Genomic DNA, 17481 nt, shown 5'->3' with positions numbered 1-17481 from the left:
TTCCACGATGGAACCCAAACGACACTCCAGTGTTTACTCGGTAGTGACTTCCTCACCCCGAAAAGCATCCGAACCGTGGTCGTCCACACACAAATACCTGTTTCCTTCTACAGGTCAGCAACAAAGTGAACTCCACCGGATTACTTCCAACTTCCATACATGGATTTCAGTAGCAAACACAGTTATTGTTTCTCATCCATCGATAGAGAAAACGAGCAGGCTGGTGTCTCTCTCCCTTCTCTCTCTCTCTCTCTTCTTCTTCTTCTTCTTCTTCTTCTTCAACAACGTCATTACGTCCTTTATCTTCTATTGACGTAAGCACGCCCCACACACACATACACACACACTCTCTATCTTAAAAGGACTTTCACTGAGTCCGTACCACTACTGTTCAGTAAAGATTAAATGGGAGAGATGGGTATCTCCAGTATAAGGGTACAGTATACAATAAAACTCTGATAATTTGCTCTCTGACTATTCCAAAATCCTGGTGGTTCAGCATCTGGCTCACCGGATGCTGATTCCTGTGCTCACTTCAACGTACCGGGGCCTCAGTTCCCATGCTCCCTTGAAACCTACCAGGTTCACTGGAAAAATTTATATTATACTGTGTAAACACTTTTTTTGAAAAAGTGAGTTATAAGTGTGTTGGAGTAACAATGGAATAACATCCAATAGTCCAGAAAATTTGCAGTTCAGCACCACAAAAGTTGAGCATACCAGATTAACTTACTTGTACTTCATCTTTTACTTCCCCATCTCATCAATTCTAATTGTGATTTTGCAGAGACTTATGACAATGTCATATGAAAATACACATCAGATGCCACTCACCAAAATGAAAATACAAAAAACAACAGAAAAAGAAGTGAGGATCCGGATGCCTCCCCCTGACCAACAGCTTTGTTCTTCCCCACTCAGGATACGAGTAGAGAAAGAGCCATTGAATGTCTCTATTGCAAGCAAAGCTGCCCGGCTGTTGCCCAATCCACAGACCATGTACAGCTGCACCCGAGGAACAAGTCCACCTCTGCCCACTATTCACTCTGTCCAGTCTTTACAAGAACCATCGATGCAGGGTTCAGCCATGGCCATTGGGATTTCTGACTTTGTCCCTGCAAAAGCAATTGTTGAGCAAGACACAAGGGTACCAAAGCCATCGGGTGCCAATGACACAGTGATACCCACAGGTAGGCTGTATCAAGGTGAATGCAGTTTCAGAGAAGCAGAAGCATTTGTTAATGCAAATGCTACAAATGGAACTGAGCAGCAAAGCAACTTTCCTAAACGCTCGTCCTGTGTTCCTTCATCAAGTGCAGCCAATATGAGTTTTGGTGAGTTATTGTCATTTGCTAAGCAAATTTTCACAAATGCTCAATTAAATGTTGGTACATGAGGCACATTACACTCTCTTAAAACTAAAATTGTATGACTACAATTTTAAACTCTGTGGTTGAACACATGATAGATTTCAAAATATTTATTAAAATTTAATTTTTCAAATTTATATGAATACATAGTTGGTAAAAATTAACTCTGATAGATGGAACAGACTGTAAACAGGCCAATATCCAAGTCAGTTTAAATTATGTGATTTCCAGGAATGTTAAAATATTTTTGTAGGTGATTCTAGGTAGTGTTCCAACAGTGTCTTCTATGTGGGAGCTTCACGTTGGGATTGAAATCTTGACATGAACATTGGACACATTTGGCATTGTTGCAAATTACTGCATTTGGCTCAAACTATTTTACAAATGTCTGCATGTTATACAGTCTTGAAATATGATCAAGGTTATAGTAAAGTATATCCTTACTACTTGTGGCTTAAGGAACAACTTCAAGGATATTTTCAACATTGCTATTAACATCCAGCTTTGTAGATGGTAAACTTTTTTTTAACCAAATGACTTAATTTAAAAATGACTTGATTTTAAAGTCTTTATTTCATTATGATTGTGGACTTACAAAAAAAAATCCTTCTATTTGGTGTTTGACGAATCTCTGATTTAGCAGTATGCTAAATGTGGTTAAGAAGTTGCACAAAATGCTGGGTTGTTTCCTTTGGAAACATAATTGAGGTGTATAAAATTTGGAGACCCAGATAGGTCCTTTGAGTTTATTCCAATTTCCTTAACCATTCATACCAAAATATTTTAACGAGAGTGGAAAAAGCAAATATTCGTATGCAGAAATATTTCAAAAGTACAGTAGCGTAGCGGTTAGCATAACGCTGTTACAGCGCCAGTGACCTGGGTTCAATTCTGCCGCTGTCTGTAAGGAGTTTGTATGTTCTCCCCGTGACTGCATGTGTTTCCTCCAGGTGCTCTGGTTTCCTCCCACATTCCAAAAGACGTACGGGTTAGGAAGTTGTGGGCATGCTATGTTGGCGTTGGAAGCATGGTGACACTTGCAGGCTGCCCCCAGCACATTCTCAGGCTGTGTTTGGTTGTTAACGCAAAAAGATGCATTTCACTGTTTCTTGATGTACATATGACTAATAAGTAAATAAATATTAATGTTAAGCCCTGTTGGATAAGAAGCAAAGGATAAAATGGAACTTACTGCCACTTGTTGGATTCAGGCAGTGTTGTGAGTCACCCTAACACTTTTGGTGAAAGTTCCACGAGGAGAAAGAACTTCAAATAAAGATTCATGGATCTATGTTGTCAGAACTCCTTGTGTAATGCTGCACTGAAACTGGCATCATTGGTTTCGGCACAATTCTTGTTGAAGCATCAGGGACCTGAAATATTAACTGTTCCCCTTTCTACAGATGCTGCCTGACCTGCTCAGTGTTTCTAGCATTTTCTGTTTTTATTTCAACAGACCTAGCTTGCAAGAGCTATTTTCTTTATGCAAGGGGGCCACAGATCCTCTAGGCTTACAGGAAGATGCCAGGAGGCCCAAGTAAGGACGTGATTGTTGTCTCTGAATGCCTGCACTTCAAGAAAGCTTGTTGTGTCAATAGGAGGTTCCAGAGCTCAGATCTGTGGCCCCCCTTCCATAAAGAAAATGCCTGCTGCAGGCTGTGTTCTTTACCTGCCTGTCCTTCTGATCATAACATCCATTCATTCAGTAGCAATAGTTCCCTGCAACTGGTAGAGTGTTGCCTTTGTTGGCTGAAGCATAGAGTATTTTATCAGAGAGGTCATGGTAGATCTGTGCAAAATACTAGGTCTTAGTGGGAGAACGGCACTGGTCACCATATTACAGACAGGTGTGTTAGCACTTGACAGTATGCTAAGGAGATTTATAAGTATGTTTTGAAGGCTGAAAAGTTGTACTGTTGATCAGAGAATGTCTAGGCTGGGAATGTTTTCTTTGGAACAAAGTATGATTTAATAGAGATATTTTTTTTTAAATGAGGAACCTGGTCATGTTTGACAGGAAGAACTTATTTTTCTTGCCAAGAGAGGTCAATAAGCAATGATCATAAATTTAAGTCTTGCACCAAGAACTTAAAAGGGCAATGGAGAAAGAAATTCTCATTGCGTTCAATGCACCTGGAGGAACCTTGGACTGCAGACTTTGAGGTGGGATTAGTTTTTTTTTGTTTTGGCAGCTAATGGAGGTACAGATATGATAGTATAGAAATGCAGGGCATTTCCCAATCATATATAAACACACTGGGAAAAAACGAATTAATCAATCATGAAATTACCATAAGCACCAAATGCATGACTGCAATAATGTGCTTAGTACAGATTGATAGCGGCTCCTATAGAAAAGATCCAGTTGTTGGCACAGTTGGTGAAATCACACTTCATGGAAAATTATTCTTACCAACCCAACTGAAAGAACCCTTGAAGCAGATCAGCCTTTCCATTAAGGGAAGGGTATCCGATCTATTTTCTTGCCCACGCCTCTTAACCCATGATTCCCTTGTAGGACAAAAATATCTCTGTTTGATGAGTCATTACCCTCTGCTGTCCGAAGCAGAGAATGCCAAGTGTGTGAAGAGAGAAATTCCTGTTCCCAGTTTTAAGTGGTTGACTGATCAGTCTCCTCCTTCAGAGACTCTAGCCACTAGTTTCAGACTCCACTCACCAGGGGAAACATTCTCCATATCTATTCTCATGTCCCCACCAAATCTTCTCATTATTCTGCTCAATTTTTCTTCATCCCAATCTTTGCTGCATTGCCCTAAAGATGAGAAAACTTTCCCTTACATATTACACACAAATCAACTTGCAGCAGAAATATATGAACCTTTCACCATTTCCTTCCAGACTTCTCACCAAACTTGGGTTGCTGGGACAAAATTATTTCCTGCAAGTTGGCTGTAAGATTCTTGTAAGAAATGATTTGGACAATCCATGATCCTTGAGCACATAATTGCCTCTAAATTGTTGTTAATTATTAATCTTACTCATCCCTTGGTTATACTGTTGGAATGTCTCAGCAGTCCTGTGACGGTCCCAATGGAGCACCAAAATGTTCTGGTTGTTACTGGCAAAGCTATGTGGTTTTCATGTTTCCTTACAGCATTGAAGGAGGTGATTTCCCCACTAATTTTCCGTGAACTCCCCCAGATTCTACTACTCATCTACACACTAGGGGCAAATTTCTGCAGGCAATTAACCTCTTAACCAGTATGTCTTTGGGATGTAAGGAAACCAGAGTACCTGGAGGAAACCCATGTAGTCACAAGGATAACTTGCAAACTCCACACAGACTACACTGGAAGTCAGGAATGAACCCAGGTTGCTGGACTGTGAGGCAGCAGCTCCAGTAGTTGAGGCACTGTGCTCAACAGGTCAGGTCAGCTCTGAATCAACTCCTAGACTGGTTAGAAGTCAATAAAGGTAGAGGCAAACAGTGGCAGCTCGCTATTGGTGCAGGGCAGCAGAGCTAGAGGAACTGAAGACCAAATCCAACCACTGTCTGAAAGCTAAGAATAAAAGGGTTATAAAATTAGAGAGAAATAAAATAAATATTGTGGTTTTTAATGGTAAAGTAGGAAACAATGCTGTCCTTTATAACGTGCAACAAATGAGTTCCTTTCCCTGGCCTATCCGTATTGGTTGATTAAGTGAAGGCTTCTTTTAAAACAAAATGTAACATTTAACTCACCTACTACTGTTGAAATTACAGACTATCTAGGCAACCCAAGACGAAATATTAAGGTGCCTGCAGCCTTCTTGATAAAGGCGCGTCAAAAATCCAAACCAAAGTACGCAGCACGCTACCTCATTCGGATGATATTCCCAAGAGATGTACTGATGTGTAGTAATGTGCAAGGTGACAAAGCCCGAGGAATCAAACCATTAGACCCTAATCGGGTCACTGGTTTACGAGGTAAGAATTTCCGAGTGACAGATAATTAACTAATTTCTTGAGATGCTTTGAGTTTGTAGTTTCACATGTTTTTAGTTATAATAGGCCTTTGTATGTGAGGTGCAGATGTAGTTTGCCTGTTTTAGGGCTGAAGTGCTATTTGTGCAAGATCTGGAATCCATTCCTTAAAAAGTTGACCCGTTTGCTTGTGGCTTTGAACTGCAAGGTTTGAGTGCTTAGCATTTTAATGCTCTCTTCCTGATTACTGAGACTTCCAAAGAAAGTCCATGAATCAACTGGAGCTTTTTAATGCCTAGAAAAAGTAATTTGTGTATCGTCATTTCCAATGAAAAATTGTGTGCTGATGCTGGATCAGTGTAAATGTCTAAGTCAACAAGTTGAATGTTCCTGATTGATTGTAAGCAATTTTTAAACAACTATTATAAATAAATTATATTATTAAAAAAAATTGCATGCTTTTGATGCCAGGGATAAAAGTTTACAAGTTTTAAATTCGCTTTTTTTTTAAAATTGAATCTTCATTTTTTTTTTGCCTAGAATTCCTTTGTACACAATTCCCCACGTATGATTTGAGTGAGGAAGGCAAAGACTGGAAGATTTGTGTCACCAGTATAAACTCCATGATACGCAGCCTGCGTTGTGAAATCCAAAGAGGAGCAGTAAGTAGAGTCAATAGAGAGTAAAAACATCATTTTAGAGCATTATGGGCAAGTGCACATCAGCTTGAGCATAAGCTTAAGATATGTAGACAAAAGGTTTGAAAGCAAGTGCATTTAAAAAATGAGGGGGTAAGGAAGTTTCAGAATAGCTAAAATGGTTCCTGCAATGGGAAAGTGGATAAAGATGTAACTTTGATGTGGTATTAAACCATTCAGATTTAAGAATATTCCAGATTAAATTTTTTAATCTATGATTACAACCAGAGCAGCAATTTGAAGGCTAGTTAGTGATGATGTTCATTGACTAGAGAGGTTAAAATTATCCAGTATTCCTCCTCATGATTTCTGTCCAAGGCTGTAGCAGAGCTGCAGAGCCACTGCCTTGTAGCTCCAGAGAATCGTGTTCAATCCTGACCTCCGGTTCTGGCCATGTAGAGTTTGCACATTCTCCCTATGACCACGTGGGGTTCCTCTGGGTACTCCAGTTTCCCCCCCACATCCCAAAGGATGTAGGTTGGTAGGTTACATAGCTGCTGTAAATTGTTCCTGGTTTAATCTGGAGGGAGTTGATGAGAATGTGGAGAATATCATTTTTTAAAAAAAAGGACTAACTTAGGACGAGTGTAAATGGGTTGATGGTCGGCATGGACTCATTGGCCAAAGGGCCTGTTTCCGTGCTGTATTTCTCTATGACTCTATGACTTATTGCTAAATTTGTACAAATAAATGTTCAAGCAATACTTTCCAAAGGATAATCTGTCCAAGACTTTGTCAGCTCTGTGGGGTTGCTGGAAAACAGAATAACTAAGGGACTTGGATAACCTTCCACACTAGAAACAGAGGTTTGAGCAATACTAAATAAGTTAACACTCTGATTTTGTGAAGTTTTGAGCTACATTCCCTATCTCTTTATATGATTTTTGTTTTGGTTGGTGACTTTGAAGTTTTTAAGTAGTGACTAATGTTCAATATTTGGGTATTTGATGGAAGAATGTGAACCAATAGATACTACAAAACTGCCTGAATCAGAGTTTGGCTTTAGTAAATATTGCTCAATCCTCTGTGGAAAGGTTATTCCAAGGTTACTTTTTCACTTAACAGAGAAGAATTCATTACTTAATAATGTAATACCCATTGTTACGTAAGGTATAAGTCTTACTTATGAGGATTAGCATGAGTTTCAGTCTTGTTTCCTTAGTGGAGTATTGGAATAAATAGGTATTTTGTTTTCTGTTACAGGAAACAGTTTGGGATTACAATAAAATCAGCCATGATTTTATTAAATGGCAGAGCAGGCTAGAGGGGCCAAGTGGCTTTCTTCTAATTTTTATGTTTGAAACAGTTTCCCTCAGAAGTTTTTTAAAGTCTTGATTTTCTGGGTTCCTCCAATTTTACACTTTACATCATCACACGAGAAGGTGCCTCTTGCTTCATTGCACTCTTCTCATAATGCTTTATTATGGTGAATGCTAGTAGAAACTATTTCAGCCAATCCCACATTTGTCCATAAATCTTTCTCCTACATAGGAAATCATTATTTCTCCCTTTACCTAAACCTCAGTCTGCTTTATAATGCATCCCCAAACTAGGCTAAATAATAAACTCAACAATAGGCTAGATCATGCTTGATCTGACCTGACCTTCATACTGGACCTGCCCTCCACCTACACCAGACCTTTAGCTGCATTTATTTTTTGCAGTAGTGCATATCAAGCTGTTCTGGAGAGCTGACTGCTGTTGCCATGAGACAAAGCAGAGCAGTCCATGAGCAGTGGCCAGGCTTCATGCAGTAATCCTGAGGTCCTACTCCTTGCACTGCTGCTGTCAAAAGCCATTGAGCTATTTTAAATATCTATGATCAGTAACACTTCAACATTTAATTAAATCACCTTTTTTAAGTGATAGAAATTAATTAAAAACCATTAAGGAAAATATAAACCTGTACTTAGCTTTTCAGTACAGGTTAGTAACTTGATTTGGATTCAACCTTGCTTGAAAAAGTAAATGCAGATAAGTGTGGGGCCTTTATTATAAATATTACTTCATAGTTTTTTTTGGCACTTGAAGATGTTTAAGCAATTTTTTTATACTTTGGATTAAATCTGTTTGAAGTGTTTTTAAATGTCAGATTTCAGAGACATTTAAATGGTGGGTCAAATTGAACATGAATCCAGCCCTTTGTTTAGCTGATTATCAGAAGCATTTAGAAACAGAAATGGTTAAAAGGGTCTTTCACAGGGAGTTGTCAAAAAAAACCATTGAGGTATTCCAGATAAGGACCTGAACATCCATGAACTGAGGCCAAGTCCAGGTCTTCATGTCAATCAGCCACACAGTGCTGCAAAAGGCAAGTGAGGCTCTGGAGAAAAATGCAAGGGGTGAGTGCCAGTGATTGGCTAGCTGGATCAACTGGTCCATTCACTCAGTGAAGTCCAGAATATCCTAAATGAGCAATGTTGGCACTGAAGGATTTAAATTAGACCCATCTGCCCCCACTATCGTGCAGTCATGAATTCCACCAGAATTTGCTCAAGTGATAATTAGAAATCACTTAAGCAAAACACTGTGCCAATCTTGAGTGACACAACTGATGACCAAAGTAAAAAGCCATTGGGAATTGTCACTGCCTGGCCCAAACTATCAGGAAATAATGCATATTAATACTGTGTATCACCTGAAGAAAATTATTTACATTGGTTTTGTTAGGTACATATGATGAAACTAGTGAACTCTGTATCTTGCTGTTTGTGCAAGCAACAGACACAGCCCAGTAGGTTTTGACTTTCAGCTGGTTAAACATTCCTGATTGCCAGTTGGATTTTATTAAGATGTAAAGGGAAGCATTTTAAGAACAAAAATGATTACATTATCAGTGTCTGCTTATTGCATATTTTTTTCCAAAAATAGTGTATTCAAGTGATTGGTTATGACTTGAAGCCATTAACTGTATTCATGGTGCTTAGCCACATAATATAATATTTTCTGTTGTTTTCCACTCTGCAACACCAACTTCAGATACTTTGAACTGCACTCCTGAATAAATTTACAAGTCAACTAAAGAGGGCAATGATCGTTTCTTTGTAAAGCCTCAGCCTTACATCCTTGTTTTTATATTCCAGTCCTCCCAAAATGAATGCTAGCATTGCATTTTCCTTCCTTACTACCAACTCAACCTGCAAGTTAACTTTAGGGAATCCTGCACTGGGACTCCCAAGTCCTTTTGCATCTCCGATTTCTGAATTCTCTCCCCATTTAGGAAATGGTCTGTGCCTTTATTCCTTCTACCAAAGTGCATGACCATACACTTCCCTACGCTGTATTCCATCTGCCACTTTTCCTGTTCTCCCACCCTGTCCAAGTCCTCCTGCAGACTCTCTGCTTCCTCAACACAACCTGCCACTCCACCTATCTTTGTATCATCCACAAACTTGGCCACAAAACCATCAATTCTGTCATCCAGATCATTAACGTATAACATAAAAACACCGACCCCTGCAGAACACCACTGGTCACCGGCAGCCAACCAGAAAAGGCCCCCACTCTTTTGCCTTCTGCCAATCAGCCAATCTTCTATCTATGCCAGTACCTTTCCTGTAATATCATGGGCTCCTACCTTGTTTAGCAGCCGCATGTGCAGCACCTTGTCAAAGGCCTTCTGAAAATCCAAGTAAACAATATCCACTGACTGTCTATCCTGCCTGTTACTTCCTCAAAGAATTCCAACAGATTTCTCAGGCAAGATCTCCCCTTAAGGAAACCATGCTGACTTTGGCCTATTTTATCATGTGCTTCCAAGTACCCCAAAACTTCATTCTTAATTATGGACTCTAAAATTTTACCAACCACCGAGGGCAGGATAACTGGCCTTTAATTTCCTGTCTTTTTCCTTCCTCCCTTCTTAAAGAGTGGAGAGACATTTGCAATTTTCCAGTCATCTGGAACCATTCCTGACTCTAGTGATTCTCGAAAGATCACTACTAATGTTTCTTCCATTGGGGTGTAGTCCATCCAGTCCAGGTGACTTATCCACCTTCAGACCTTCCAGTTTCCCAAGCAACTTCTCCTTAGTAATAGCAACTACACTTCTGCCTTCTGACTCTCTTGAACTTCTGGCTTATTGAAGGTGTCTTCCATGGTGGAGACTGATGCAAAATACTTATTCAGTTTGTCTGCAATTTCTTTGTTCCCCATTACTCCTTCTCCAGCGTCATTTTCTAGCCGTCCAATGTTCACTCTTGCCTCTCTTTTACTCTTTGTATATCTGAAAAAACTTTTGGTATCCTCTTTTATTAGCTATCTTGCCTTCATATTTCATCTTTTCTCCACTTATTGCTTTTTTGGTTGCCTTCTGTTGGTTTTTAAAAGCTTCCTAATCCTCTAGATTCTGGCTAATTTTTGCAATATTTTTTCCTTTTATGCTGTCTTTGACTTCCCTTGTCAGCCACGGTTGCCTGATCCTCCTTTAGAATACTGCTGCTGCTTCTTTAGGGATGAAATGATCCTGTGTTTTCTGAATTACTCCCAGAAACTCCTGCCTATGCTGCTCTGCCATCATCCCTGCCAGGGTCCCCTTCCAATCAACTTTGGCCAGCTCCCCTCTCGTGCCTCTGTAGTTACCTTTACTCAACTGTAATACCGATACATCCAATTTTAGTTTCTCCATCTCAAACTGTAGGGTGAATTCTATCATATTATGATCACTGCCTCCTCAGGGTTCCTTTACCTTAAGCTCCCTAATCAAATCTGGTTCATTGCACAACACCAAATCCAGAATTGCCTTTTCCCTAGTGGGCTGAACCACAAGCTGTTCTAAAAAGCCATTTCATAGGCATTCTACAAATTCCTTCTCTTGGGATCCATTGCCAACCTGATTTTCCCAATCTACCTGCATATTGGTCCCCCACGACCACTGTAACATTGTCTTTCTTCCATGCCTTTTCTATCTCCTGCTGTAATTTGTACTATTCTTGTCTACTATTCAGAGGCCTGTACATAAATTCCCATCAGGCTCTTCTTACCCTTGCAGTTTCTTAACTCTACCCACAAGGATTCTACATCTTCTGATCCTATGTCACTTCTTGCCAAGGATTTGATTTCATTTTTTACCAACAGAGCCATCCCACCCCCTCTGCCCACCTGCCTGTCTTTTTGATAAGATGTGTATCCTTGGATGTTTAGCTCCCAGCTGTGATCTTCTCTCAGCCACAACTCTGTGATGCCCACGATGTCATACCTGCCAATTTTTAACTGCGCTATAAGCTCATCTACCTTGTTTCAAGTGGCTTCTTCAATGACCTTCCTTCATTTGCAAGGTTAGAAGTAGGGATGTTCATTGATTGCACAATGTTCAGCACCATTCACGACAACTCAGATAATGAAGTAGTCCATGTCAAAATTCAGCAAGACCTGGACAATATCCAGGCCTGGGCTGATAGGTCACAAGTAACACTTGTACCACACAAGTGCCAGCAATGATGATATCCAACAAGAGAAAATCCAGCTATCACCCCCTAGCATTCAATGGCATTGCCACTACTATCACTGAATCCCCCATTATCAATATTAATTAAGCCCATCGTGTCTCCATGGTGCTCCACATTGAAATGCTAGTGGTCTACCTGATGGAGTTGATTGACAAATCTAGATCTAAATCAGTGCAGAAATCTCCCAGTCCTGATGTAGGATCTCAAACCAAAATGTCTATAATTTCTACTCCCCGTCAGAGGTGCTGCTCGACCCACTGAGTTCCTTCAGCAGGTTGTTGTTGTTTTTGCCAGAAATTTCCCAGGTGGCCATAGAAGTGGGGGGGAGGGGCGCGGGGAGAAGAGATGAGGTGAAGGGATGTAATGAAAGGAATGACTCATTCTTCATGGTGCTTACTAAATTCTAAATAGAGTAACAGTCATACAATTTTCCTGTGTTCATTCCTTTCCAGATTGTATGGATTGTCTGTTGGCTCCCTGCTGTAGTTGATGTTTAATGAACCAACTTCTAGAATCTAAATTACAAAATGCCAAATTACCAGAATAATTGATTTGTGGCAGACAAGGTGTCCCCTAATAAAATCTTAGTATTCAAAATACTCAATGACTAAGAATTATCTGGGAAAATAATAGTGCACACAATCATTAATGTGTAATAAATCCAGCAATTTGTGACTGTAGATGTCCATTAACTGCAATTTGTTGCACATTACTGGATGATTTACATCACACTGCCATTAGCCTCTTGAAAATATGAGCTCACTGCAACCTTCTCATGAATTTCAAAATATCGCTGTGTTCATACATTTACGTAATGTGTAAAAAGTTTAGGATGAATTTAGCAACAAAAGGAATATGTTGGATTCCTTCAACACCACTCGAGCTCTCTTGCACAGACAGGAAACAATTAAAACTGGAGATTTATTTTCTGCAAGTAGTAAATTCTTCCTAAAGGATTATAAAGTCATCTCGATTTCTAGAATTGGATTATTATCAGTGTTTGTACTCCTTTGACCTCATTTGAAGTGAATATTGGAAGGAGTAAACAGTGGACAGATAACATTCCTTTTAGCATTAGCAACTAAAGATGACTTTGCACACTATAATTTTTTTTCTCTGTTCTTGAGTTTTCCCAACACTTCATGAAGGATATAGACCATTTCTCCCGAGTATCTTCTTGACTTTGCTCTGAAAGATTTTAAAATTGAAGTACCAAGGGGGCAAAAAAACCAAGACAAATGGCCCTGACATGATTTTCATTCCCCGTTATCCACTAACTTAAATACTTGTTAGATTTTTTTAAGTGGCGCCCATCATACAAGGTTCTTTGCAAAAGTAATTTCGTCAGAAAATCGATCAGGATGGACTTGAATGCCTTGGAGAAGTTACAGAACCTGTTTACAAGAAAGTTTTCGAGATGAAGGACTTGAGTTGCCTGGATGGACTTCAGAAGCTGGGTTGTTCTCATCACAGCTGAGACGATTGAGAGTGTCCAAAAATCCCTCCCCTAATATATGTGCTTCTGATACCTTGACTACCTACTGCAGGCATCTCAAAACACAGTTGAAGTACCACCAATGCTGTTCTTGCAAAGTGCTCCAAGTTCACTGGAAGAATAATTGAATCAAGATCACATCCTCTCCTAGACCAACATCCCCAGCAGTGAGGCCCTAGTTACTCTTAGTAAGCTACATTGGGCAGGCCATGTCATTGGCATTCCTGACACCAGGATCCTGAAACTTACATTACATTCCGATCTCTCATGGGCAGATTGGGGGAGGGTGTAGAAAGAGATTCAAGGATGTCTTCAAAGCTTCCATGAAATGTATGAGAAGGAGCATACAGGATGATATTGAGAACCTCGTGCCCATATGTTGGGAGCACACAAAAGTCCTGTGTAAGTGGTGGAAGGAGCAGCACACCTCGCAAAATGCTGGCCGCCTTGCCCCATCAGCTATTGCTTACAGTGAGTTGTTATGATTTGGAAAGGTGGTGGAAGCAGAGTCAATCAAGGCTTTCACAGAGGAATCATTTAAGTACTGGAAGGAAAATTCTTTGGAGGACAATGTAGAGAGACCAAAGTGGGACAACTCGATTTGCTCAAACAAAAATCCAGCAATGGCTCAATGGGCCAAATGCCACCATCCTTTGCTGTACCTATTCAATGATTTAAATGAGCAGCAAACAGTTGAGTCCTACATGTTTGCAAATTATTTTTAAAACATTCTTTGACAACAGTACTCTTATGTGCTCGATATATTGGTGACCAAAAAAAATCTTTTCCTCTAGTGTGGTGTGGTGTTGCTCATGCTCAATGACCATATACATCCAGGTAGTAAATTATACAAAACCAATTATACCATTTATACCAATTATACTAGTATAAATTACTAGTCTTGTTGTTGTGTACATCAACATAATAGAACTTTTCAGTGTAGAATTGTATATTGTGCTTATACACTTGGTAAAGTGATCTGGTTTTGAGTCCTTTTAAACCAATTGAGCACAAATCTGTTTTTAAAATGCTGGTCATTTGAGACTAAATGCTATGTTTAGATGCAATTTAAGCAGATGTTAATCCTGTTCACCACTATTTCTGGCCATAGAACATCACAAATGATAATGGTAAAGCTTTGGGATATGAAGGAGCACAAGTGTGTGTAAATCTGGATTCCGACGGTGAAGATGAGCTGACCCCTTCATTAAGACCTGAGGAGCCCAAAATTACTACTGAGCCACAGCAACAGGAATGGAAACAGCAAGACGTTACTACTGTACCTGAGAGTGATAAGCAGAGAGCTTTTGAACCAAAAGGTATGGAGAATGGCTTATCTTTTAATTTTAACCAGTAGTTTCATGAGCTATTTAAAAATATCCAAGAACTGCATTGTTGTAAATTGTTCATTCAAAACATTAGGGATTATTACTAATAATGTACATGATATCTGTGGGAGTTTTTAATTAAAAGGGAATCTTTTTGTCAAGACCTAATTTAAATGGTTACAAAAAATTATGACTAATTACAATGTTACGGACTCGGTGAATGTCCCTTTAAGATAGAGTAGTTGTGTGTGTGTGTGTGTGTGTGTGTGTGTATGTGTGTGGCGTGCTTACGTCAACAGAAGATAAAGGACGTAATGACATTGTTGAAGAAATCAGTTGAAGTCAGTCAGTGTGAGAGAGAGAGAGAGAGAAAGGACAGAGAGAGACACCAGCCTGCTAGTTTCTCTATCGATGGATGAGAAACAATAACTGTCTGTCACTGCAATCCACGTATGGAAATTGGAAGTAATCTAGTGGAGTTCACTTTGCTTCTGACCTGTAGAAGGAAACAGGTATTTGTGTGGACGACCACGAGTCGGATGCTTTTCGGGGTGAGGAAGTCACTACCGAGTAAACACTGAGGTGTCGTTTGGGTTCCATTGTGGAACATTTGGATTTCGTAATTAATCTCTATGTTCTCTCTACATCTACGTCTTATCTTCAGACAACGGTGGTTGTTGAAGAAGCCTTTGCTCATGTTTCGCATTATGGCTTGCTGAACTAAACTTTAAGAACCATTCCTGGACTTGGAGTTTGGGACTTTGCCACACACACACGAAGAGTTTAGTTTTTGGGGTTAATATTCAAGGTTTAACATTTTTACTTCTAACATACTAACATTTTTACTTTTATTTTTCTTATTATCATAAGTAGTGATTAATAAAATAGTTTTTAACACTGAATCATGACTCAGTGTGTTTCTTTTGTTTCTGGTTCGTAACAAAATCTTTTGTTCTGTTATAACATTTGAAAAAAATACACTCCTCCTTTATATCTGGATCCAATGAAGATACTGATTCACCTAAGAGCTACTCTGCTGGTACTTCAGCAGAGTGGAATTAACAACAGCAGTTGCTGCTGATTTAGTCTCCTGATTTCTCAGCTTGGGTTTTGCAATTGGTGCTGAAGTGACATTGCTTGTTGTTGAGCTTGAAAGATGCTTACAAAAATCCAGCAGGCTGTGTGCGTGGACTTTCTTGTTTCTGATGTTGGTTGCAGTGAGGGAGCAGTTCAAGAGGATTCCTGGAGTCCAGCAGCACCATTATCATTAAGGTGGTTATGCAAGGAATTGTTCTGAAGAATCTTCACATTTACTCATCCTATTGCCAAATTCCCCACTTTAAGGGGTCATTATAGACCAGGAACTTGAATGAACCAACCACAATACACTGTGGCTGCAAGAGCAGCTTCCCTGCAATGAATGATTCACTTTTTGTGACCCCAGTCTGCAAGTAAGGAGCATGATGGTGTACTCTCCACTTACCTGCATAACTGCAGTTCCAGCAACACTCAAGAAGCTTAACAGCATTCTGTTGATTGGCACCCCATCCAGTCCCACCAGCATAGTCACTTCTTGCAGCACCAGTGCACTACAGTTGCAGTATGAACATTCTACAAAATACACTTGCCAAGGCTACTTAATGGTACCTTCCAATCTTCCCCGGACAAAGCTGGGGACACATGAGAATGCCTTCAGCTGCAAATTCTCCTATGTTACACAACCATCGTGGCTTCTCTTTCCACAGATGCTGCTTGACCGGCTGAGTTTTTACAGCATTTCTGTTATTGGCTTGGTAAATTTATCACCGATCCTCCTCCATCACTGGGTTCTAGAACTCCCTACCCAATAGCAGTGTGAAAGTGACTGTCCAAGAAGGACTGCAGAGCTCCAAGAAGGCAACTCACCACCAACTTCTCAAGGCTAATTGGGGATGGATGATAATTGCTGGCCATTGCCAGTGATGTCCACATCCTGAATTGTCACTTGTACTTGAGTAATATTCTTGAGTTTGTGTGTGGAAAGTATTCAAATCATTGGAAGAACCTGGTTCAAACATGAATTTTTTTCAAAAAGGGTACAAAATTTCCACAGCTCTGCCTAATTGCACACATAGAATAAGGCAGTGAATCATCCAAATACTTTCCTCCAGCACAAAACTATCCTTTAGTACATTTATTTGAGAGTGGAATTCCTGCTGATGTATGTGAGGTTTTAGCTCTAAGCTAATTGATATAAAATGGAAAATACTGGAAATAACCCTATGTCCTGATGGTGGGTCTTACCCTAAAATGTCAACTATCCCTTTGCCTCCACAGATGCTGCTCAATCTGCTCAGTTCCTCCAGCAGTCTCCTGTATCATCATAATGGTCCATAATCAGGTCATCCCTCAGCTCCCTCGTTCCAGGGAAAACAAACTCTGCCTACCCAATCTTTCCCCAGAACTAAAGCCCTCCAGTTCAGGCAATGTCCTGGTGAATCCCCTTTGCACTCTGTTCTGTGCAACTGCATCCTTCCTAGAGTGTGGCAACCAGAACTCCACCCAATATTCAGAGTGCTGTCTAACCAGTATGTTGTTAAGTTTCAACATAACATCCCAACTTTAATATTCCATGTCCTGACCTATGAAGGCAAGCATGCCACATGCCTTCTTCGCCATCCTATCTACCTTTAGAACCCAGAGAACTGTAGTGGAAGCACCTTCAACCTTGGAGGACAGACTGAAGAATTTTATCATCTGCAAAATGTGCTGTGGTTGTTCACATGGGCTACTCTGACAGCACCTCCTAAACTCATAACCTCAACTATCAGGAAGGGCAATGATGCACCAGCACTTGGGATCCCCTGAAAATCACCCACCATTCTGACTTGAAAATGTATCTTTGTTCCTTCATCATCAAAGAGCCTAATTCCTGGAACTACCAACCCAATAGAATTGGGAGCACTTTCAGTAGAAGGACTGCAGTAATTCATGAAGGTGGGTCACCACCATCATCTCCATCATTAATAAATGTTGCCTGTGATGCCAATATCCCATAAAGTGAACCACAGAAAGATGCTCTCTCAGCCCCTCCAAAATTAGTGTATTGTTGTTGGGCCCTTCAAATTTAAATAACATGGTCATTTTCACCTGCTGATCTCATCCCTATGAACATCTGCAGATAACAGTGTACGTCAGAAGGTTCAATGCTACTAACACTCTGTATGACTAATTTCTAA

The 17481-nt window shown here is 40.0% G+C and overlaps 1 protein-coding gene across 6 annotated transcripts in view; it reads left to right on the top strand.

Moving 5' to 3' along the window:
• The window catches only part of LOC127569273 (BEN domain-containing protein 2-like), a 53071-nt gene that overhangs the window by 26593 nt on the left and 8997 nt on the right, over positions 1-17481 (top strand). For all 6 annotated transcript variants that reach the window (XR_007956171.1, XM_052013753.1, XM_052013755.1 and 3 more), the window contains 4 exons: positions 788-1334; positions 5095-5298; positions 5836-5957; positions 14047-14254. Coding sequence is in view for 5 of the 6 variants with exons in the window: in XM_052013753.1 (XP_051869713.1) it covers positions 788-1334; positions 5095-5298; positions 5836-5957; positions 14047-14254 (1081 nt within the window). In the remaining variant the exon portion in view is untranslated. The remainder of the gene's footprint in view (positions 1-787; positions 1335-5094; positions 5299-5835; positions 5958-14046; positions 14255-17481) is intronic.

This window comes from Pristis pectinata, chromosome 4 (assembly GCF_009764475.1).
Source record: "Pristis pectinata isolate sPriPec2 chromosome 4, sPriPec2.1.pri, whole genome shotgun sequence".
Classification (NCBI taxonomy): Eukaryota; Metazoa; Chordata; class Chondrichthyes; order Rhinopristiformes; family Pristidae; genus Pristis; species Pristis pectinata.
This window is presented reverse-complemented; position numbering and strand designations above follow the sequence as displayed.